This window comes from Sarcophilus harrisii, chromosome 2, assembly GCF_902635505.1.
Source record: "Sarcophilus harrisii chromosome 2, mSarHar1.11, whole genome shotgun sequence".
NCBI classification, from domain to species: Eukaryota; Metazoa; Chordata; class Mammalia; order Dasyuromorphia; family Dasyuridae; genus Sarcophilus; species Sarcophilus harrisii.
In genome coordinates this window covers 651,918,097-651,943,738 of record NC_045427.1, presented here as the reverse complement: position 1 = coordinate 651,943,738, position 25,642 = coordinate 651,918,097, and the positions used below count along the sequence as shown (strand labels likewise).

Genomic DNA, 25,642 nt, shown 5'->3' with positions numbered 1-25,642 from the left:
TGTCCATAGTGTAGTTTTAAGGAACCTAACCTCAAAGCTCTCTGTATTAAGAAAGCAATGTGTAAAGCTTTAATTACCACGATCATTATCCTCATTATTCCCATTATCATCAATCAACAAGTAGTTATTAAATGTTTATTATGTGCTCAGACATGCCAGATGTCAAACATACAAAGACAAAAATGAAAATTGGACATGGGAAAAAGCTTAGGATATGGAGAAGATAAACATAAAGTGATGTGACTGGGAGAACATGAGCATGAACATCAGAGAAAAAAAGAAAACTGTCAGGTAGAAGGTAGCATTTGAGCTGAGTTTTGAAAGAAATGATGAATATTTCCACTGGAAATGGTCTTGTTTTCTTTTCATTAATTTTCTATGTATTTTTAAACATTAGGCTCTAATGAAAGATATTTAATGCAAAGATCTGTTATACTGGAATTGATTTTTTTTCATTCAAAAAACCTTTTCAAATTCATAGGATGGAAATAATCCATTATCTCTCGTTCCATCATCTCCTACTCCAGCATGTATTGTGGTGTGCGTGGAACCACAAAAGCTCCTTTACCTGAGTTCAAATCTAGCCTCAGACACTTATTAGCTGTGTGACCCCGGGCAAGTCACTTAACACTGTTTGCTTCAGTTCCTTATCTATAAAATAAAGACATAGTGGAGAAGGTATTGGCAAACCGCTCCAGTTATCTTTGCCAAGAAAAGCACACAGACCGGGTCCATGGAGTCATGTACAGTTGGGCCCCAGCACTACGACCCTATCCTTTTTTGGTTAGAATTGCTCCCCCAGGCGTAGCTGGGAAAGGCTTGTTTGATTCTGTGTTTTTAATATGATGTAATCTGGAATATTTTTAAGAAATGTTTTGAAGAAAAAAAATTATATGAATAAGCTCGATAGGGTAACAGAAAAAAAAAGGAATCACTGATGGCTCCAGATTTTTAGTGTGGAAGACAAATTGATAGTTCCTCACCCTAAGTGGGTGTCTAGGGGCCACTTGGGCTTTGTGGAAGGTCTTGGAATTAGAACTTCTGTCCTAGGCAGAAGCCAATTTATAATTCATTGCATTGCTAGTATTAGTTCATATTCTCTCTGTGTTGTCTTGTTTTCTTTCTTTCTTCACCCTTCTTCCCTTCTTTTTTTCCTCCTTCTTTTCTTTTTCTCCCCCTCTGTTCTCTTTCCTTCCTTCTTCTCTCTTTCTCCCTCTCTCCTTTCTTCCCTTCCTCCCTTCCTCTTTCTCTCTCTTTCCTCTCTGTCTCTGTCTCTTTCTCTCTTTTTTCTCTCTGTCTCTGTCTCTCTGTCTCTCTCTCTCTCTCTGTCTGCCTGTCTGTCTCTCTCTCTGTCTCTCTCTCTCTCTGTAATGCTATCCATATAACATGCCATAATGACCCCAGAGGGACAAACTCTACCCAAAGTTCCCTGCCTTTGAACACATGTGCTCTCAGACTTCTCCTAAAGTCCCTAAGATCCAAGCCCCCCATTAGGTCCCTTCTATTTATGTTCCACCAATAAAGATACCCTAACTCCCATTAACCCCAGCCATTGCCTCTCCTTCTGGGCTTTAGCCCCCACTGCAGCCAGGCTATCTTCTAGCCACTCTTGGCCATAGACACCAGCTGCTGCCTCCTTCTTCAAGGCCCCAAGTAACTCCACAGAACTTAGAGCAGCACATCCCTCTTCCCACTCAATGAGACAATATTTGGGAAGGCGTTCAGTCCAGCACCTGCTGCTTGGTGGTTGTTAACAAATGCCTTTTCCCCCTTCCCACCTCCCCAACAAGGAAGGGATGGGAATGTACCAACCCAGGAGGAACATCCTTGTGTCTCCTGTCTCCCCACCCTGAAACCCCAGCCAGAAACAAGGAAACCACAAGGTCTGTAATAGTTCATCTTTGTGTTTATCAAGTAAAGAATTTCATGGAAGAATTCCTGAGGTGCGTCCAGGCCCAGCAGAAAATCGATGTGGTTGTAGTATGGGATCTTCCTGTGATATATGAGGTTGGGGAGTTGGGGGAGCAGATTTTCCACTTCTCTGGAGGAAACAAACCGGTCTTGTTCCCCACTCCATATGGCTATTGGTGTCTGGATGGCTCCCAAGTCATACAAGGGAGGGGTCTCCTGAGTACAATTAAAAGGGAAAAAAAAAACAATTACCTCCTTGGAGAACCATTGAGTGATGCATCATGTGGTACTTTCAAGTAGACAAAGGATATTTGAGAGAACAACCTTGAAAGGTAAGTGGTGAAAATATTGTTGTCCCCGTGTTATGGATGAGATGCTAGAGGTAGTTTGGTGACATGGTAGATGGATCAGAAAGAAATGAGTTCAAATCTACCCTCAGACACTCACAAACTTTGGGACTCTGGGCAAGTCATTTAATTTCTGTCTGCCTCATTTTCCCAACTGCAAAATCAGTCGGAAAGGGTTATTGTGAGGATCAACTGAGATAATCACAGATAGTGGGTTCTTAATAAATGGTGGCTCTTTTTCCCCTACCTGAGGCCCAAAGACCAAAATCAGTTACCCATTTATCTGTGCTCTCTTTTATGTGACAGCCCCCCCCTCCCAGTTAGATAAATGGAAAAATGAATGGACGGATACATGGATGGATGGATGGATGGATGGATGAATGAATGAAGAGCAGTCCCCAGAGCATGAACTTGGATCAAATGACTTGACCTCTAGTTCTCTTTCCATCCTCTGGAAGTCCTGCCTTGCCTTAAAATTTGACTATGAGCTCTCTTAATTGATTGATTGAACAACAGAGGAAGTCAGATGTGACTGGTAAGACTATTAGTCCAGGTGATGTGCCCTCCTTGGCTCACCAGGTGGCACAATAAGACAGGAGGACCTATGTTCAAATCCTGCCCCAGATTTCTCATCATCTCATCTCGTCTTTAAATGGGGAGTGACCATAGCACCTGTCTGGCAAGAATACTGTGCAAAACCTTTAGCAAACCCTGAAGTACTTTATAGGGTATAACTGTCGTTATTATCAAAAGGTGCCATGCCATAGGGAAAATCAGGGAATCTCAAGCCTTGGGTTTGAATAACGGGTCATCACTTACCACCCATGCCACAGTGGACAAACCTCTTTCTCTCTCGAGGCCTCAGTTTCCTTCTCTGCCAAAGCATGCTGGGATTTTCTGAGTCCCTAGGTCTCTCCCAACTCGAAATCTATATTTTTATGATCAAATTAACTGCCTTGTGACCCTGATAACTCATTGTTTTCTGAACCTCAGTTTTCTTGTACATAAAAATGAGAATTTAGAATGAGATAATCTCTAAGGTCCCTTTTAGCTTTAACTGCTTAGATACAGTAAACAGCTGAAGAATATTGGGAATTACTTAATTCTACTTCCTGACATCGAGGCATTGAGATTGTCTGAAATGGATCAGAGGATTAGCTTGCCGGACACATGCAATTTGGTCTTCAAAGGCCTTTCCAGGGATTGGGTCTTTCATAAATCATCACCATATCTAAAGGAATATACCTGGTTAAAATGGGCCATATTCGCAGCTGGGTTCCCCCAATCATAAGCCTGGAACTTTGCAGAATAGAGAAGCTAGAATTGAAAGAGAAGGCAACATCTTATTGATAGACATGGAAATTCTTTCTGTCAATGTCATTAAGAAATATAGAGTATCTTGGGGCAGCCGGGTGGTGCAGTGGATAGAGCACCAGCCCTGAAGTCAGGAGGAGCTGAGTTCAAATCCAGCCTCAAACACTTAACACTTCCTAGCTGTGTGACCCTGGGCAAGTCACTTTACCACAATTGCCTTGGGGGGAGGGGAAGGAATATAGAGTGTCTTTTAAGACCCTAATCTGGACTGCAGAGGCTATTTCTCTCACATGAGTAAACTGAGGCCCAGGGGAGTCAAGTGCTTTGTTGCCAGTTACTCCTACAGGAAGTACCAGAAAAAAATATAACTTCAGTTATACAGAATTCATGTCAAAGTTCTCTGCTTCTATTCTACCTCCACAACCTGAAGAATCCAGTAATAAAGAAAAAATATCCAAATGAGGCACTGAGCCATTCTATATCCATAGAGAGGTAAGCAGATGCTCTAGGCCTGTGATGCAGGTGTGAGGGTCTATATGCTGCCAAACAAGCACAGGAGGAGCCTCTTCTCAGTAATGGGGCCCCTCTTCTCACAGAGTCCTCAGGGACCAAGTACCTGACCTTGGCGCTAACAAAGATTTGGGGATTTTCACCTGTTTCCAGTGCATTATGTTCTGGACAGAGGTTCCAGCTGGATTCTGGGACAGATAGACATCCAGGCGGCTCTGGGAAAGAAAGAAGGTCGTGTCTCAATCTTTTAATTACAAAAAGGGACATTTTGGGAAAAAGTGAACTTTAGGGGATGAAGATTTTGGGGGGCCAACATTCCTTCTCTGGATGGATGCTATTTTCATTCATTTCACTTGGTTCCAATCACAGCACTTGGAGTGTGGAGGGACTTTTGCCACCTCATCTCACCCACTCCCTCACTTGACAGAGGAATACTGAAGCACAAAAGGGAAAAGGCCTTACTCAAAAACACCCAAGTTTTTACATCTCCCCTTACTTTCTCTGAGGCTGGACAGAGTCAGGAATAGGCTGTGGGCAACATAGTGAAGGAGGAATGAAACTTTTGTAACATCCTTGTGGGAAATGACTTGTGAACCATTGACATAGGAGACAGCTGCCAGGAGGCTCGGCCAAGCTCCTCTGAGATACCCATCAGTCCTCTGGGATTTACACAGTTTTTCCAGCTCTTCTCTCTGGCTTTTGCACACACAGGCTATCCCCAAGGCTTGGAACGTATTCTCTCTCCACCTTTGCCTCATGTAGGAACCCTGCCAGGTGTGGAGAGGAGTGCCCTAGATTCAGGAACGGTCTTGATCCTGAGAGGAGTAGGGAGGGCATCTGGAGTCTGTTTCTTTCACAAGGATGATCCCTAGAAGAAGCCTTAGAACAGATGTGGTTTCTTAATTTTATAGATGAAGAACAAGGGGAAGTAAATTAACTGCCTTCTCTGCGATTCCACCTCGGGTGCATTTTCTAATTCCAAGTACAGCTTTCTTTCCACCCATATCATGATCCAATGCCTTATTTTATTTTATTTTGCTGAGGCAATTGGGGTTAAGTGACTTGTCCAGGGTCACTGCTAGAAAGTATTAAGTGTCTGAGGTTAGATTTGAACTGAGGTCCTCCTGACTTCAAGGGTGGTGCTCTATCCACTACACCAACTAGCTGCCCCCAAAGCCTAATTTTACAGATGGGCAAACTGAGTTCCCAAAATTTAAAGGACCAAACCGAGAGATTAAGAGGAGCTGCATGTCCCACAGAATCGGGTAGAGGGAATCATACGCTTATGCTGGCAGGTCCTCTTCCTTGCTGTGCTCTGATTCAGGCCCATCTTTTTTTGCTCTTTCCTAATTGTCTCTATTGTGCTCCCAACTGAGCTTGATTCAAACCTTATCTTCATACCACCTACATCCCTTCTCCCCTCCCTATCAGCGGAGATCCCTGATTAATATTGACTCCTTCGCCAAGAAAAAAAGAAACGAAGCTTTCTGTTTTGAGCTCTCTATTCTCCCTAATACTAGACCTCCTCAGCATCAGCTCCCAGTTCTCTTTTCCTTCTATCCTCTTTTGGGAAGGAGGATATTTCCACTTGTGGCCCTGAGACCATCCCCTCTCACTTTCTCTGCTTGTTGCTTTATCCTTTCTCTGAATTTGAGACTCACAAGGGAGTCATCTAGTCTGACCATTGGTTATTTTTAGGAATCTCTCATCTCTTTTCATCCTCTGGCTTCTCTGATGCTTAAAATCACACCCAAGACACCCCCATTATTAAAAAAAAACAACAAATACTTTAACTTGACCCATCATGCCCTTACCTCCTCCTCATTTTCAGATGGGGTTCTAGGAGAAGCTCTCTACTTTTATTGAGTCCCCTTGCTTCCCTCCATCTCACTTCTCAGGCCCTCATGATCCGGTTTCTGAATCCACATTCAACAAAAACTACTCTCTCCCAAGTTGATCATAGATCTCTCACTGACAAATCCAATACGGTTTCAGAATCCTCGTCCTCCTTGATCTCTCTCCTATCTGTCACATCTTGTTCCTAGTTCTCAGGCCTATTTCCAGGTCATCCTTGTCTTTGCTTCTTAGGTGTGGGTGTCCCCAGAACTTTCTCCTGGGCCTCTTAACTCTCTAAGCTCAGTTGACTCTTTATATATGTTTAAAACAATCCATCCATCTTAGTTGAGCTCCAGTGCTGAATTGACAGCTCCTAGTTAGACATCATGGGGAGGGGGGAAGACTTAGAATGTATCAGGTTTGCAGAGTGCCTTCGAATTTAAGTGTCCTTCCTTTCTAAGTAAGAGCTGCATCAATCAGCTCTCTTGATCCTAAAAGCAACAGTAATAACAACAAAAAACCCTTGTGAAGGAGCTAGTGGGGCCCTTATTGTTCCCCCTTCGTTGATGAACTTGCTGAGACCCAGAGGGTTTAAGGGCCCATCCTCACACTTCCAACTCTCCAGATTTTCAGATCCCAGAAACCACTTCATTTGAGACTTTAATTCCACCCCAGGTCTTCTCACTCTAAGAATACCCTTTGCTCCTATGGACTCTCCCTTTTTTTAGCTAATTCATCCCAGAACCGCCATTTTGAAGAAGACACCCAAGCTAGCGATGCCTTTGTTTCTTTGTTTGCTTCTTTCCTCATTTTCTGCTAACCCTGCTTTTTCCTTTTCCTCTCCCTTCTTTTAGCTTTCTTTCTTCTGTTGCCTTTCTCCATTAGAATGTGGACTTTTTGAGGTCAGGGACTGTCCTTTTTCTATTTGTATTTATATTCCCAGAGCTCAGCAAAGTGCTATCAGTGATACAGTCAGCTAGTATTTATTAAGCACCTACTAGGTGGCACTGTGCTAAGTTCTGATGATACAAAGAAAGGAGCACACACACAAAAACAGCATCCCTGCTCTCAAGGAAATCCCAGTCTAAGGAGGGAGACAAACATAATCCCTGCTTTACAAGTCCTTATGGACTTGACTCATCCAAGTTTACGCAGCCATTGAACGATGGAGCTGAGATTTTTATGCAACTCTTTAAGCTCTTAAATTGTTCCTTTTTTTCATAGCATTCTACTTGCTACTTAAATTCTCTGTGGCTGTTACTTGGTCTGTGGAATAAATGAATTAGATTAGCCAAATTCCAAGGTTCCTGCTGGGTCTACAATCCCATGACCTTGTTTTACAATTTTGAATTTTAAAGTTTTATAAATTTTCTTCTCTGCATTCTTTTGATCCTTTGCATATTTCCCAGTAACTCTTTTTTGTTTTGTTTTGTTTTGTTTTTATTTATTTTATTTATTATAGCTTTTTATATCCCAGTAACTCTTGACAACAATTCTGGAAATGATCTGTCAAGGCACTCGGCTCCGGATGACACTGCTAATACTCTGTCCATTTTAGCACACTGTCTTATTAGATCCTATAAATAAAATAAAATAAGAATAATATTAAGAAAGGTAGGAAGGAGATCAGGGCAGCCCATCTTCAAGAGAGAAAAAGTGAATACCTACCATGTTAATGTTTTCTCGATCATATCCATATACACGGAAGAGGAGGTCTGTGCAGAGAAAATTGAAGCCTTTTTGATTGCACACTTGGCTGCCAAGGAATTGACCAAAGGCGGATTTTGGAAACAGCTCCTTTCTACCAAAGATAACCTAGGAAAGGGAGATGAAACAAGACAAAACCACAACATTGGGACTACAGCATCCTTCAAGTGGGGGTGTCCTGAGCTGCCTCCTGATAAGACAGGAAAGATTCAAAATGGTTAAGTAAAACATGTTTAGACCATTTCTTTCTTCACGCTTTCATTCTGTTTCTTCCTTCTTGTCACCTATTTTCCAAGGCCCTCTCTCTTGTTAGTCACTTTGGAAAATAATCAGAGCAGCTAAGAACCATCAGTATTGACTGGAAGGGATTTTGAGACAAAACTTCTCTTTTTACATATAAGGAAACTGAGGGAATCCTCAGAGAGGATAAGAGGCTTATCCAACATCTCATAGATAGTAATAGACCTGGGAGAAATTTATAGAATCATGTGATCATAGTTAGTTCTAAAGCTGAGACAGAACTTAACCATTAGTCCAATCTCTTTATTTGACTGAAAAGGAAATTGAAGGCCAGAAGGAACAGTTCTCTGTCTAGGTCATACCTAGGACATAGCAATGTCATCTGAGGCTGAATACATTGAAATAGAGATTAGTTCTAGGACTTCTGGTACCTAGAGAACTAAGCTGCAAGTGACGCTAAAAGAAATATCTCAGGGATAAAATTCAAGATCCAGAAGGAGGTTAAAAGAACAAATTACTTGAGGATGAAGAAAGTGAATGCCAGAAAAGTAAAAAGCCTTTCCTGACCTGGAAGTGATCTCAGGGACCATCCAGTCCCACCCTTCTGTTTTAAATGCATGGAAGCTGAGGCTGTCCAAATTATTATGCTAGTCTTAGCTAGTGCTTTATTCACTGAAAGTAATCAGTGACGGATGATCAGGGACTATGATTGTACTGCGTGGAGGAGGAAAGAATTGGAGCAAAGTCCTTCAGGTAGCCTATCATACCCAACAGATTGTGAATGAGGAGGTATCTCAATCCATTCCATTCCATTCCCATTGTAGAATAACTATCTAAGATTAACTCTATATTTTGACCCAGGGATCAATTGTAATTTCTTCATTTTACCTTAAAATAAGTGTTGTCCAATCAGTTAGAATACACACATATGGTAGCCATGGACCTTTAACAATGGTCAGGGGAGGAGAGACTATTACATAACTCAGTTATTCCAGATAAAGCATCAAACTGTTCTGCCTTCCCAGATTGTTCAGGAATACTAGGAAACATCAGGAGGTTACGGTGAATAGGTCAGGTTGAGTTAAACAAGTTTAAGTCATGTCATATACTGGGTTCCAGAATAAATAAATGAGAAGCCAAGAGAGATGACCAAGGACCACAGACAGAAGATTCAAGAATTTCAAGTTGGAAAAAATCCCAAGGACTCTCAAAGTCCAACATGTATCCAAGCAAAACTCACGCTTAGCTTATCTAGTCTTGCATTGGAGATTCTCAGTGTTCTTCAACACATGTTCTGCCCATTTAACCCTAGTTATGATTTGGACAGCTCATATGCTCTAGTCAGAAAACATTTAGAATGTCCTATGCAGTTTGAGATTCCATCTTTCCAGAAGAAATCAATAAGCCGGAGTTGCCGGAGACGGGGCAGTTAGATTGAAGGACATCATATGAAAATTATGGAATATTACTGTTCTGTAAGAAATGACCAACAGGATAATTTCAGAAAGGCCTGGAGAGACTTACATGAACTGATGCTGAGTGAAATGAGCAGGACCAGGAGATCATTATATACTTCAACAACAATACTATATGATGACCAGTTCTGATGGATCAGGCCATCCTCAGCAACGAGATCAACCAAATCATTTCTAATGGAGCAGTAATGAACTGAACTAGCTATGCCCAGAAAAAGAACTCTGGGAGATGACTAAAAACCATTACATTGAATTCCCATTCCCTATATTTATGCACACCTGCATTTTTGATTTCCCTCACAAGCTAATTGTACAATATTTCAGAGTCTGATTCTTTTTCTACAGCAAAATAACGTTTTGGTCAGGTATACTTATTGTGTATCTAATTTATATTTTAATATATTTAACATCTACTGGTCATCCTGCCATCTAGGGGAGGGGGTGGGGGGGGTAAGAGGTGAAAAATTGGAACAAGAGGTTTGGCAATTGTTAATGCTGTAAAGTTACCCATGTATATATCCTGTAAATAAAAGGCTATTAAAAAAAAAAAGATTGAAGGACATCGAAATCATGTCCGACAGCCATTCATGACTGAAAGAAATGGTGATATTTAACTTGGAGACAAAAAGTCCTGGATGGGACGTGAGAGGCATCCTGGAATGTTTGAAGGAAGAAAATACATTTGCTTTGCTTGTCTTTAGAGAGGAAAGTAGGAGCAACAAGTAAAAGTTACAAACATAAGGAAAAAATGATAAATATTAAAAAATCACTATGATCATGGGAGCTTTCCAAAGGAAGGTTGTCTTTCTAATTCTCCCAAATCTGTTTCCCTGCTGAGGGTAATCCAAATAACATAGCACTGTGAAGAAAGGATTTAACTAGGATTTTGGAACATTGCCTCACTAGAAATCATAACTTTATTTCTTTCTAGGATACCCTAAGGATGGTGCTAGTGACCCTTTACATGGGCTTGGGGGATGACTGTACAATTGGCCATACTATCTTAGATTGTCTTCAGCATCATGAAGTTCATTTCCCTTGCAAGGGAAGTACAAAACTACAAAGGGAACCAAGAATCTGGGTGACTACACCTGGTCAGAAGCGGTATTCACTCAAATGGAAGCGGCTCCATATAGACTTTTTACTGCCTATTGTCAATTGTCGTGTTGTTTTGCCCCATTCTATTTAAAGGTGAGGGGCATAAGAAATAAAGGTAATGCTCTACTCAGTGACCATTGATACCTTGGATATTTGCATTAGGAACTAGGATACTATTGAATCATATCAATGAAAGTCAAGATGCAATCTATACTCTAATTGCAGGATTAACTCTATATTTTGACCCAGACAAACCTCTATATTCTTAGCTTCACTGAGAAAATTCTGAGTCCAAGTAAGGTAAGTCAAAGGGAAATAATTCAGGCCTGCTATATCTTAAATTGACCCAAGTTAGTGTAAGTGCAGAGCTTGGGGCACTGAGTCACAGATCACTAAAGATGCCATCTCTTATTACAGTAGCTGAAAACGAGACCCACAGATGAATCGGGAGTTACAACAACCCACATTTCTGAAGCCCAAGGGTATTGTAAAAAGGTCAACAACTTTGCTTTCAGAGAGGAGCACCTGTGTTGGAATCAGGTCAGTGACTCATTTATCAGCTGGCTCAAGTGGCTTTGCCATCTCACCCCTCATTTCTTGATTTCTAGGATGAGAATAAGTACACCTGTGCAGCTGCCTTGGGGTGTGGTGAGGAGGAGGAAAAGGCTTTGCAAATTATATGTATGTTATAGAAACAGAAGTTGAGACTGGGGCACTGAGCTAAAAAGACCCGCTGCTTGTCTCAGCAACCATTGGAATCTCTCTCCTGAGAATATGTAGAGAATGAAGCAAGGGGGGAAAGTCTTGCTGCTTCTGCCAAGTATCTGGGTACATGCCCTCAACCACCTCATTAAGCCCCACTGGATTTCAGCTGGGAAACTTCCAGGACCAAAAGCCCCATAGCACATGTTAAATAGAAGAAGTTTGTTTGAATGGCTGCCCATCAGTGGGGAAATGACTGAATAAGTTGTGGTATATGAATGCTATGGAATATTATTGTTCTCTAAGAAATGATCAGCAGGATGATTTTAGAAAGGTCTGGAGAGACCTACATTATGCAAAGTGAAATGAATAGAACCAAGAGAACACTCTAAGCAGCAACAATAATGTTGATCAAGTGTGATGGACGAGGCTCTTTTCAACAATGAGCTGATTCAGGTCAATTCTAATAAGATTTGTGATGGAGAGAGCCATCTACACTCAGAGAGAGGACTGTGGGAACTGAATATGGATGATAACATAGTACTTTCAATTTTTTTGTTTGCTTTTTTGTTGTTTTGTTTTCATTTTTTTTCTTTTTGATCTGATTTTTCTTGTCCAGCATGATAAATGTGAAAATTTGTATAGAAGATTTGCACATGTTTAACATGTATTGGATTGCTTCTGTCTAGGGGAGAGAGTGGGGGGAAGGGAGAAAGAAAAACTTGGAATACAAGATTTTGCAAAGGTGGATGTTGAAAACTATCTTTGTATATATTTTGAAAATAGAAAGCAAAAAAAATGTAAAAATAAAGATAGAAAAAATTTAAAGAGAAAGCTATTATTTAAAAATATATATAAATAGTTTTCCTTTTTTCTCATTGGGTATGTATGTGGGAAGTGAAGACACAAATGCTTAATTGAAAAAAAATTAATTTAAAAACACAAAAAAGGAGCAGAGCATCTAACGAAAATATTTCTTGGATTCTAACCTTGGATAAATTACATCTCAGTCCTGTCCTCCTTTGGAAAAAGGGGAAAAGTTCTGACTTTGCTCATAAGATGTAAGTCTGGTGTCTTGGAAAAAACTGGAATGAAATTGGAGAATCTGGGCTCCAGTTCTAGCAGTACTCCTTACTAGCTCAGTGATCTTAGGCCAGTCCCCTCATCTCTTAAGGCCTTATTTGGAAAATGAGGTTAGATCAAAATGCTTATAACAGCTAAACAAATTGGAGTATAAGAATGTAATAGAATATGACCATAGAATATTCATCATAAGAAATGATGTGGAGAGCAATGGAACTACGCCCAACGGGCTATGAAACTGTACATACCCTTTGACCAAGCAATCCCATGACTGGGTCTGCATCCCAAAAAAAAATCATAAAGGAGGAAAAAGGAGCCATGTGTGCAAAAATGTTTGTGGCAGCTCTTTTTGTCTTAGCAAAGAATAGGAAAAGGAATAGATGGCCTTTAATTGGGGAATGGCTGAACAAGCTGTGGTTCATGAAGGTAATGGAATATTATTGTTATAAAAAATGATGAACAAGCTGATTATAGAAAGGCTTGGGAAGATTTACACAAACTGATGCTGAGCAAAATGAGAAGAACTGGGAATACATTGTACATAATAACAAGAAGAAAGTGCAATGATCAACTATGAAAGGCTTGGTTTTTCCCAGTGGTTCTGTGATCCACAGCAATCCCAATAGGCTTTGGACGGAAAATGCCATCTGCATTCAGAAAAAGATCTAAGGCTACTGAATGTAAATCAACACATGCTACATTCACTTCTTTTTCTCTGTTTTTTTTTTTAATCTCTCCCATGGTTTTCCCCCTTTGATCTGATTTTTCCCTCCCAACATGATTCATAAAGCAATGTGTATTAAAAAATAAACTTATAAAAAAAAGAAATAATGAATGTGGAGAATTCAGAAAAGCATGGGAAGAGCAATATGGACTGATACAGAGAAAAGCAAACAGCACCAGGAAAACAATATACATAGCAGCTGCAATCACTGGAAAGGATAGAAAAAGTCAGAAAACTTAACATTGTGTCATTATAATCTTATTATATATTATATATGTTACATATATATTATATTATAATATAATAATTATATATACATAATTATTATAATCCGAGTTTAAACTTGGAAAAGAGATTTTCTTAAAAATTGCTTCCTCTCCTTTTTTTGTGGAAGTAAGGAAGGAAACTGGGAAAGAATAAAAGTTCTGTATGGGACATAAAATAGATTCAGAAATTAAGCTGATATAAAGACATATCCACAAATAGACATACATCTCATTATGAGAGAGACAGAAACAGAGACAGAGACAGACAGAGACAGAGAGATTGGTAAGATTCTAAATTCATGTTCCTGTGATGTTGGCAAGGAAAATTGAGACAAAGAACCTTTGCAAGAAACTGCTTGTGCTATGGAATCTGAAATCTGTTGCTGATGGATTCTGAGACCCTGAGATTCTTCCCCTCCCCCTGCATGATGTCAGTTAAGGTATTTATGCAGTTTATTTTTTTAATAACTTCAGGATTCACTTACCTTGAATAAGAATGTGGGGATAGACATCAGGGTCTTTAGCGGGCCCCTGCTGTGTTGTACTGAAACCACTGGAGCCAAGGCAAAAAACATCTTAATTCTCTGAGCCAGTTTTGGATTGGTGGAGAACGCTGCAAAAGCTGGATGAGAGCAAGCAATTCGTTAATGGTAGTTCTCTTCCAATCATCTTACTCACAGAGAATGAAAGTAAGGATAGTAGGGATGAGCATCCTAGAGTAGACGTTGTTGCTGTTCAATTATGTCTGACTCTTTCTCATCCCATTTGGGATTTTCTTGACAAGTTTACCATTTTCTTCTCCCACTCATTTTATAGATGAGGAAACTGAGACAAGCAAGTGAAGGGACTGGCCCAGAGTCACACAGCTAGTAAACATCTGGGGAGAGATTTGAACTCACTAAGGTAAGTCTTCCTGATTCCAGGTCTGGTGCTCTATCTACTGTGGTACCCCCTAACGGTCCATGAGCCAAATAGAACAAGTGTGGTCTCACCTTTCCCATGATGGTCCTTCAACTATATGAGAGCAGTTGTCAGGACTCCTCCTCCCTCGATCGAGTTCTGTTTCCTCCTCAATTTTTTCCACTCCCCATGCAGCCTGGTATGGAAGCCCTTGCCCAACCTGACTTCCTTCTTTAAGCCCTTTCCAGCTTATTCATGTCCTTACAATGAGCCTGGCTCCCAGACCTGAATCCCAGGCTTATCTCCTTTCAATCTTTTCTTTGTATGGTTTTATCAGATTTATTATCATGTCTGGAGAGATGAATCCTAAGTCTCTGTGACATGTAACAAAGTCCCAATGATTCCACCCTGAGCTTCCGTCCTTTATCCTCAGTTGCATACCAAACCCTTTTTTTTTTTGTTTTGTTTTGCTGAGGCAATCAGGGCTAAGTGACTCACCCAGGGTCGCACAGCTAGGAAGTATTAAGTATCACATTTGAACTCAGGTCTTCCTGATTTCAGGTCTGGTGCTCTATCTACTACACCAGCTGGCTGCCCCCTACCATACCTTCTTAATTAGCTATCCCATAGCATGTCCAACTCAAAGTGTCCAAAATAGATCTCAGTGTCTTTCCATCCAAGCTCTTTCCCAAACTTGTCCATTCCCAATGAAGGTGCCCACCATCTTTCCAGTCAGTCCCCTCAGTTTATAACTGTAGCATCATCCTCCCTCTCTTTTCCCCACATCTTTGGAATCTCCTTCCCCAGCATCCAGCACAATCCCTGGCACATGTAAGGGCTTAGTCCATACTTGTGATGCCCACTGATCTACACATACCGATGGTGGTGCCCTGGCCATGGCCCACATAATACAGTTTCTCCTGGCCGGTTTTGTTCACAATGAAATTCAAAGTGGCCACCAGGTCATATTTAGCCATTTCATCAAAGCTGCAAAAGAGAGAAAAAGAGAGACAGAAAAGAAACCGGATGCTGACTGTAGCCTCTATTTTTTTAAATGATTGGCACACTCAAGGCCTCATGAGTCCAATGGGATGGCTCTTTACTCCTTCCAATCCCTTTACCCCAGGTCTTGACTGACTGATTTCAAAAAGCTAAAAATCACTGCCTCGTGGCCACTTTCTAAGTCTGAACATTGGTGAACGTGGCTGTGCTGGTCCTCAGACCACAATTAGACCTCTCCTGGAGTTCTTGCTGGCTTCAGGGATATTCTTCCAGAGCCTCTAAGAGCCCAAGGTGACCTCCACACCATGATGATGCGACATTAAAGACAGATATCATCAGTGGAGAAGACACTGTCATTTTCTGAATGTCCACATATGTGGACTACTTCATAGACCTCGAGCACCCCAAGGAGCCTTCCTGAGCCCCTTCTGGACTGCACCTTCATGAGAGCAGGATCCACTTATTCATCTTGATTATCTGTCTAGTTCTTTTCAGTGTCTACCCAAGCAGGAACTTAATGAACAGTGGGTGGGATTAATGAAGCAAGTAAGAACTTGTGCTTCTGAGAAATGGGAATGCAGGCCATAATTCAGACTCAATCACAGAGCTTTCAAAGTAAGGATTTCCCCATGTATCACTGACACATCAAAAAAAAATGGGCCTTTACTTGGGCCATTCCTTTTTTAGGGATTACTAGCCAGTGCAGAGCCCATAGACCAATAACAATGGTTCTGCCACCTGGTGAAGGGAGCCCTAAACAGGACAGAGCCTCTTAGTTCATGGGGAAGGAAAAGAAAAGGGGCATTCATCAGGTATGTCTGTTTCTGTACTCATTTCCAGATCACATGTTTCAGGTTCTCTGCGTGTGGTACTTGGGACTGCCTGTGGGATGAAATAAGCCAGGGTCCCTAAGTAGGAGATCTCCAGTATTGTTGCTGATGCTAAGTTTCTGCCACTGTCATCCTCCCCCTCTGTCCCTGTTGAATTACTATCCATTTTTAAAACTCTACTCCAAAGAATCTCTCTTAATGATCCGTAGCATTCATTATAATAATATTTTCCCCCTTAGGAAAAGAAAAAAATTTCCACATATTTAGGAAACCCAATAGAATCTCCTTTTCAAACATCATCCCTTTTCTACCTGAAAGCCCAGAATTCTGGGGATTCTGGAGAATAGCGCACATGTTTCCGGGACCAAGTGTTCCCCCGGCTGTTCCCCATCCACACGTCATAACCCGAGTCTGCCAAAGTAAAGGCGAGGCTGGAGTACGGTGGATTTGTGACCCAGGTTTTAGCAGACACAAACATCCCATGCTGCAAATAGAAAATTGGCCTTGGAGCTGCAAAACGAAGGAGAGATGCATCTCATAACCACGTTCCAAAAGCACGTCCAAATCCCCTCTGACATCTGCTGCCTAAGGGAGTCTAAATGTCTAGATATTCTTACTCATCTCACAGATTTAGTATAGGAAGGGACTTGGGTGTTCATATGGTCCCAGCCCATGTTTTCTAGATGGTGAATCACCCAGCCAGTGAGATCTAAGGTAGGATCTGAGCTTAGATCTTTATGGCTTCTGATCCCATTCCTTATCTGATGTGCCATATTGTCTCTAGATCCAATGATTTGCCCTGGTCACTGCAATGGCCCCAGGAACCTCCCTTACCTTACTCATTGAAGAAGTTCTTCCTTAAATTACTCTGTCAGCATAAGGCCAGTAGTAAGAACCAAAAGTCCCTTTCCTGCCTAAGCTCAGCTGGAATTATTAGTCATAATTTTCCAAGAATATTCCCCACCCCACCCTAATTATTATGAATCTGCACCAGTCCGTAGTCTAGACTCCTTATTCTTTCTCCCCAATGCCTGGGATTTCTTGATCTAGATAAGGACCCTATACAATTCTGTGGACTTCACTGACTTTGTGCACCCAATTTCACCCAGGGTCAAGGGAACCTGCCCTATTTCTACCATGCTCCCTGATTGCCCTTGATTTTATAAATGTCTCCTTAATAAACGTGGCTCGCTCTACTGTCTTGTGTGTCTTATTTCTTTGTGTGAATTATTGATATTCTGAACCTTCCTAAAACTATATTGAGATGGTTACATAATTAGTAAATGGCATTTGACCACCCGCTCCTGCTGGAGTCCAGAGCTCTTCCTTCCCTTCACATCCAAGTTACCTCCTCCCCCAGGTGAATTCTAGGCCTTTGCTCACCTGAGTTTCCTGACATGGTGCCTCTTACCTTTTCTCTCAGAGTGTTCTTTCCCATAGGGGATCCTGTAAAGCCCAAGAATGAAGCCGTCTTCTGTTACAACATCATATACTTCACCGGGGTAGCCCCAGTAAGAAATAACCTGGCTCTGTGTGGAAGGAAGAAAAAGTCTTCACTTTGGTGCTACTGGCTGAACCTTCTTAAAGCAAGGAATCCCAAGCGTTCTGGGGCATACAGAGAAAGAAGCAGAGGCAAAAGAGAAAGGCCCTGGGCCGGCCTTTGGAGAGAAGGAAGGGGCATTGTTGGATAAGGGACATGCAGAGAGAGTCTTTAAAGACTGAGTGAGGAACAACAGGGGTTACGATGGACAGCTTTCCAGAGGCCTTTTAATGGCTTCCAAAGTATTTTCTTCATAACAACACCATGAACAAGAAGGGAAAATATTATTCCCCCATTACCCATTAGGGTGTTGAAACTCAGAAATGAGGCAATTGGCCCCAGGTCACAGACGTAGCAACTAGCAGAGTTGGAATGAACTCATGTGCCTAAGGAATAACTCACATTTCCCCCTCTCCAGAGGTTCTGGTTGTCCACAGCCATGTTGACTTTGGAAACCCAAGCTATAAATAACAAGCTTCAGAGCATTTATATGCTCTCTATCTAAACTTCTAAACGTGGAAGAAGTTTATATGACTCTAAACTTGGAATAAACCTTAGACAGGCCCTAATTTTTACAGAGAAGGAAACTGAGGTCTCAGTGGTGTTAAATGTCTTGCTCAGTATCCCCAAGGAATAAGCAGCAGAGCCCAATGAAGTTAAATAAAGTCAATAAGCATTTATTAAGTGCCTACTTTGTGCCAAGCATTGCACTAGATACAAGGCAGGGATACAGAAAAGACAAAAAGCAGAACCAAGTCTCAAAGAGCTCATATTTTAATAAGACAAACTGCAAACAATCACATACAGACAAGATAAATATGGTGTAAAGGAACATCAGAGGGAAGGCCCTAGCAATGCAAGATGGAGGGAGAATTGGATAAAGCTTCTTGCAGAAAGTGGGATGTGAGTTGGAACTTGAAGGAAACTGGGAAAACCAGGAAGCAGAGAGAAGGGTGGGGGATTCTTATAGACACGAGGGACAAATGTGAAATCCCAGAGACAAGAAGTCTACCTTGTGGGAGGTGAAACACAGGCCAGTGTCACTGGCCAAACAGTGCTTAGATGGGGAGGAGGGACTGAGGTGGGAGAAGACTGAGCAGGCCTAAAGGGACCAAACTATGGAGGGTTTTAGAAGCAAAAGAAAGGATTTTATATTGGATCATGAAGCTGAGAAGGATCTAGGGGAGTTCATAGAGGTCCCAAAAATCTTTGGAAAATCAATTTGAAAGGATGGGAGGAGGCAAAGATTTGAAGCAGATAGATCTCCTGCTAGCTGTTGCAAGACCCCAGGCAGGGGTTGATGAGAACCTGTGCCAGAATGGGGGCTATGTCAGAGGAGAAAGAGAGGCTTATTTGAGAAATAATGACCAGGGTGAAATCAAGAATAAATATGATGGAGGGGGAAGAATAAGAAGTGGAGGATGATGTCTTGGAAGATGAAGATGCAGCAAAGGAAACAGAGAAGAATTGGTCAGATAGGGAGGGGCACACTTTAAAAAAGAACAGGTCCCAAAACAGAGATAGGAGAGCATTAAGAAAAGTGTAACTAGCAGTGTCATGAGCAGCAAATAAATGAATATTCCAGCTACTTAAATTTGGCAATTAAGAAATCATTGAATGATGAGGTCAGAAGTCAGTCTACAGAGAGCTAAGAAGAGTGAGAGGAAAGAAAGTGAAAGCAATCACTGTAGAAAGCTTCTCAAAAAGTTTAGCCATAAAAGAAGGGAAAGATATAGGAGCTTTGGAGATAGAAACTTCAGTTAGATGATGGGATTGGAAGCCAGGAGATAGATGGTTTTTACAACAGAGGGATGGCAAGGCAAGCAAATAGAGGCGACAATTGTAGATGGCTTTTCTCAAGAAAGTCAAAGTTGAACAGGAGGAGATAACATGAAGAATGGAAGAATCACGTGAGGATTTTTTGAAATTAAGAAGACATAGGTGTGTTTGTAGATAGCAGGAAAGAAGTCAGTAGACAGAGAGCAATTGAAGATGAGATACAAAGCAAAGTGAGCAGAGCCGGAACAATTTATACAGTAACAAAAATATTGTGAAGACAACAAACTCTGAGTTACTTAGGAACTTTAATCCACATAATGACCAACCACAATTCCAAAGGACTCATGATGAAATATGGGATCCACCTCCAGATGATTAATAAACTCAAAGGGTAGATAAAACGATTTTCTTTGTTGTTGTTTTTTTATTCCTTTCTCCTCTTCTTTCCTTTCCTTTTCTCTCTTCCTCTGTCCCTTTCTTCTTCTATCATCCATTCTTCTCTTCCTTTCTTTTTTCTTCCTTCCTTCCTTCCTTCCTTTCTTTCTTTCTTTCTTTCTTTCTTTCTTTCTTTCTTTCTTTTTCTTTTTTCTTCCTCCCTTCCTTCCTTCTTTCCTTTTTTCCTTCTATCTTTCTTTCTTCCTCCCTCCCTCCCTTTCTTTCTTTCTTTTTTAGACAAGACTGATTTGATCTCTTTATGTAGCTGTGATATATTGGAGGTTATGGGGAATGAGCAAATTGAGGAACCTAGAGGTTAGGGTATTTGAAGGACTCTCTCTCTCTCCCTCTCTTTAAATATATACATATATATATATATATATATATATATATATATATATATATATTTCATATATATGGAAGATCTGATTGAGGCACACAGAGGTGACAAAGTAGACAGCCGAGCAGAGGAAATGGAGTTTGAATCAGTTTCAGAATCACCTCAGCCCTTGGATGCCAACTTTACTTCTCTTTTCACTACACCCCACTACCAGTGTAGCTCTTCACTCCACCCCAACCCACATAGTATTTCCCTTCACATTTTCATTAACATGACTTACAATGTTCATGCTAGCTTCTGGATTCTGCAGGGGTTTACTGTTAATGTCTCCATTAGCAGTTCTGAAAACAAGTGTCCAACAGACAGCTGCAAAAAGGCACCAAATTTCATGCCTGCCTGAAAGAGAAACAGAGATTGATTAGTGATTAACATTAAAGAAAATAAGCGTTTATATAATGTTTCCTGTGTTCCAGGTACTAAGCTAAGAGGCTTTGATCCTCACAGCAATCCTGTGAGATAGATGTTATCCCCATTTTGTAGTCAAGGAAACTAAGGTAAACAGAGGTTTACCTTCTCCAGGGTCACATAGATAGTGTCTGTGGTTATATTTGAACTCGTCTTTCTGACTTTAGGACCAGCATTCTATTCACAACACCATCTAGCTGACTTCATTTGAAATGTTTCTTAGTAGAAATAATAGCTAACATTTATAAAGTACTTCAGCTTGTAAGTTTTAGTTCTGAAGTATCTGAATGAAATGCTTTATAAAAAAATTCAGACAAAAGGTCAAGAATCAACTAAGTACTTTCTATTTCTTGTATATTTATTCCCAAAATGCAGGAGGAGAACCAGGCCAAAGAGGCCCTAATGGGGCCAGTTCTTCCCTGGGGATCTTTCACATTTATTTCAGAAGACAATGAGAAACATAAGCATAACTAATAGTTGATTAAGCAGGGACTGATATGGTTAGAATATATCTGGAAACAAATAACAGGATATGGTTACAGAAAGTTAGGTGATGGTTCTGTTCAGAGAAAGCAAAGTTTCTCATAAGAAGGACAATTTCCCATAGTCTTTCAGGATAACAATGCCAAGATTGACCTTCTAAAGTAATATCGTTCTCTAAATAAGGAACAACAAAAAAAGAGGCCCAGAATCATGATTCCATTCATCACAGAGTCAGTCATATCTACACAGTGAACTTTGAAGGGTTAGAAGAAGGCACTTTTAGGCAATTAAGTCCACACCTTTTATTGACAGAGCATCTGCATGAGATAGCAGAAAGATATATAGTAGAATACCCGAAGAATTGGATTCTAGCTATTTAACTATACTATTTACCAGGTAGGTGGGTAAATAGTATAGTTAGCTTTATTTTTTTTTAACAAATGTGTATAATATTTCTTTTCTTTTTTTTTTTTTTTTTGGCTTTTTATTTATTTATTTATTTATTTATTTTTATTTTTTTATTTAATAGCCTTTTATTTACAGGATATATACATGGGTAACTTTACAGCATTAACAATTGCCAAACCTCTTGTTCCAATTTTTCACCTCTTACCCCCCCCCCCCCTAAATGGCAGGATGACCAGTAGATGTTAAATATATTAAAATATAACTTAGATACACAATAAGTATACATGACCAAAACATTATTTTGCTGTACAAAAAGAATCAGACTCTGAATTATTGTACAATTAGCTTGTGAAGGAAATCAAAGATGCAGTTGTGCATAAATATAGGGATTGGGAATTCAATGTAATGGTTTTTAGTCATCTCCCAGAGTTCTTTTTCTGGGTATAGCTAGTTCAGTTCATTACTGCTCCATTAGAAATGATTTGGTTGATCTCGTTGCTGAGGATGGCCTGTTCCATCAGAACTGGTCATCATCTAGTATTGTTGTTGAAGTATATAATGATCTCCTGGTCCTGCTCATTTCACTCAGCATCAGTTCATGTAAGTCTCTCCAGGCCTTTCTGAAATCATCCTGTTGGTCATTTCTTACAGAACAGTAATATTCCATAATTTTCATATACCACAATTTATTCAGCCATTCTCCAACTGATGGACATCCATTCAGTTTCCAGTTTCTAGCCACTACAAAAAGGGCTGCCACAAACATTCGTGCACATACAGGTCCCTTTCCCTTCTTTATAATCTCTTTGGGATATAATCCCAGTAGTAACACTGCTGGATCAAAGGGTATGCACAGTTTGATAACTTTTTGAGCATAGTTCCAAACTACTCTCCAAAATGGTTGGATTCGTTCACAACTCCACCAACAATGAATCAATGTCCCAGTTTTCCCGCATCCCCTCCAACAATCATCATTATTTTTTCCTGTCATCTTAGCCAATCTGACAGGTGTGTAGTGGTATCTTAGAGTTGTCTTAATTTGCATTTCTCTGATTAATAATGACTTGGAGCATCTTTTCATATGACTAGAAATAGTTTCAATTTCTTCATCTGAGAATTGTCTGTTCATATCCTTTGACCATTTTTCAATTAGAGAATGGCTTGATTTTTTATAAATTAGAGTTAATTCTCTATATATTTTGGAAATGAGGCCTTTATCAGAACCTTTGACTGTAAAAATATTTTCCCAGTTTATTGCTTCCCTTCTAATCTTGTCTGCATTAGTTTTGTTTGTACAAAAACTTTTCAGTTTGGTATAATCGAAATTTTCTATTTTGTGATCAGTAATGATCTCTAGTTCTGCTTTGGTCATAAAAACCTTCCCCTTCCACAGGTCTGAGAGGTAAACTATCCTATGTTCCTCTAATTTATTAATAATTTCATTCTTTATGCCTAGGTCATGAACCCATTTTGACCTTATCTTGGTGTACGGCGTTAAGTATGGATCAATGCCTAGTTTAAATGTGTATAATATTTCTTGATCCTACCCTGTCACTCAACCAATTAATCAATCAGCAATACCCAGGTACTCTGCCAAGCAATATGGATTTGGAAAACAATAAAAACTACAAAAAAACTAAAATACAGTAATATTGAAAAATTCAAACAAGATATATTTAGAAATTAGAGACAAAGTCAAGATGATGGAGAAGATGCAGCAATTCGGCTGAATTATCCAATATTCCTCTCTAAACAACTTTAAAATAATGCCTAAAATTGAATTTGTGGGCTCTGAGACATTTTTTCCCTGTCTAAGACAGCTTAGGAGGTTGGCAGGACAAATCTGTGAGGAAGAGGATGGCCTACATATAGTGTATGTGGTGGCAATACTAGCAGCAGGCCTTGGAGGTGGAAACAATGGCAACAGCAGCTTTGGGGAGTTTGCTGATCTGGGATAGTAAGGGAGTCAGACAACTGGCTAGAAAGAAATTATAGGAGACCTTTTGTTGGCCCTGGGGGCAAGAAGCTGTTGTACTGACTATGTGCAGTTCAAGGTCTCAGTTCTATGGAGAAGAACACTTGTGGTCTCTCACAAAGGAGTAGGAGTCCCAGTCTCAGTTACAAGGCAGAAAAGAGGACTAACTCATAAAGCTGCAGGGGAGCATAAGCCCTAGTCATAGTTCCATGGGCAAGAGGAGAACTAGCACTTATGGCTGCAGGAAAGCATAGTCCACTTCTGATTAAAGATCAGAGCTCAGGCCAAGAGAACAGTGACCACAGCTCTCCTTGTATCAAACACCAAGCAGCAAAAGCATGCATACTTCAGAACAAGTTCTGAAAATAGCAGCATGAAATACCTGAAGTTTGGGATAGGACCCTCTTCATCCCAAGAGCACAATCCAAACTTAACAAAAAATTTAAAGTAAAAAAAAAAAAAATAGGGTGGAAAAATGAGCAAATAACAACAAAAAGAACCTGACCATAAAAATCTGCTATGATGACATAGAAGATCAAGATGCAAAGTCAGAAGACATTGTGCAAATATACATGCAAAGACATATATATGCAATACAGATATGTAAAATTATTATATACATACATTATTTGTAATAGAGATAAGCTAAAAGCCTTTCTAACAACAGAAGGTAAATAATTACCACCAGCATTATTTGATGTTGTATTAAAAATGCTAGTTATAGCAATAAAACAAGAAAAAATGATATAAACAAATCAAAGAAGCAGAGAATATGCCAAATAAATGATTTGGGGAAGACTTTCTGACTGAACAAGTGATAGAGCATTATAGGAAGCAAATTGAAAAATTTTGTTTACATTAAATTAAAAATTTGCACAAACAAAACAGTCAAAAATGGAAGGAAAACAGTAAACTAAAGGAAAAAACCATTTACAGGAAGTTTCTCTGATAAAAGTATCATTTCTCAAATATATAGGATACTATGTCAAATTTGTAAGAATATAACTAATACCCCATTTGATAAGTTGTCAAAGGATAAGAACATGAAGTTTTCAGATAAGGAAATCAAAAGTATCTCTGGTATATTAAAAATGCTCAAAATCCAAAATTTTCACTAATTATTTAAATTAAGTTCTCTTACCTCTGGTAACTGGATCCATGAGGGTCAGTGGGTTGAGACAAAGCTCTTTTACCAGAAACAGAGTCCAAGATGCCACACTCTGAGATCAAATAAAGGGCATCACTCAAAGTTGTGTGGTTAACTCTGTTGGTAATAAGGTTTTATTAGAGGATTGGTTTTTTAAAATTCAGAATTCTATTAGGATAATAATTGTTCAACAAGGATCCTCTCTATTCACCAACATGGCTGTCCGACACAATGAATCTGGGTCTTAAATAGTCCTCGAGGAAATTACTTCACTCTCAGGGTCTACATTGTTGCAGTTTGGGAACGGAGAGTTTATCCGAGGGAAAGGGAAAACAAATCAAAGCTACATTTGAGAATGTTTAATCAGAAAGGTTTGGCTCCTACAACTTCAAGGACTTCCAGGCTGAAGAAACTACATCGAAAATTACAAAATTCAAACGAGAGCAGTTTTATGAGAAGGAATGAGCTAACTTCTCTCTTATTATGTATGAAGAATGTCAGCGTCATCTGCTGTCTAGTATGCTCAAATTTGCACGTAGACCATTTGGTTTTAATTACCAAGGGAGACCTTGTAAATATAGAGGTTCAGTACAATTTAGCTAGGTCTAGTACACTGCTTCATTTCAATTATATAAAATTTTGTGACCCCAATATTATTCTTACACATAATATTATCACCCCTTCACATGTCTAGACTTGTTGACATGCCTACTGATGAATCTTAGATTTAAAGAAAGACCTTAGAAGTTAACACATCCACACATGACTCTCCATCTCTCATCTCCTGTACTTTTGCACTTACTATTCTCCATCCTTTCAATACCTTTCTTCTTCATCTCCACTTCATAGAATCTTTGGTTTCCATTAAGAATCAGCTTGAGATTTATATTAAACTTCCTGCTCTTTCCTCACCCCTAGCTACTAGTATCTTTTCCCCATGTTGTAAAATTTTCTGAGATCTATATGTGTTTAGTCATGTCCTTAATTGAGACCAGCTCAAGGGTTAGAATGTAAGCTTCTGGAGGGCAGGGAGTAATTCCTTTTATATTGTATACTCTATGCTAACTTGGTAGATGCCTAACAAATGTCTAATGATTGATCATAAAGACCCTGAAGTCCAAAGAA

General features: G+C 39.9%; 1 protein-coding gene across 1 annotated transcript; it reads right to left on the bottom strand.

The window, feature by feature from the left end:
• Window positions 1-1,501: 1,501 nt before the first annotated feature.
• On the bottom strand, window positions 1,502-24,823 carry LOC100926187 (lipase member K). The gene is made up of 11 exons (XM_031949390.1): window positions 24,512-24,823; window positions 20,320-20,435; window positions 17,357-17,474; window positions 16,257-16,455; window positions 14,991-15,100; window positions 13,699-13,835; window positions 7,587-7,733; window positions 4,226-4,297; window positions 3,504-3,575; window positions 1,849-2,127; window positions 1,502-1,693 (listed from the first exon to the last, which is right to left on the bottom strand). Exons 1-11 carry the CDS (start codon window positions 24,528-24,530, stop codon window positions 1,502-1,504), a joined length of 1,461 nt encoding a protein of 486 aa, XP_031805250.1. The 5' UTR covers window positions 24,531-24,823.
• Window positions 24,824-25,642: the final 819 nt, after the last annotated feature.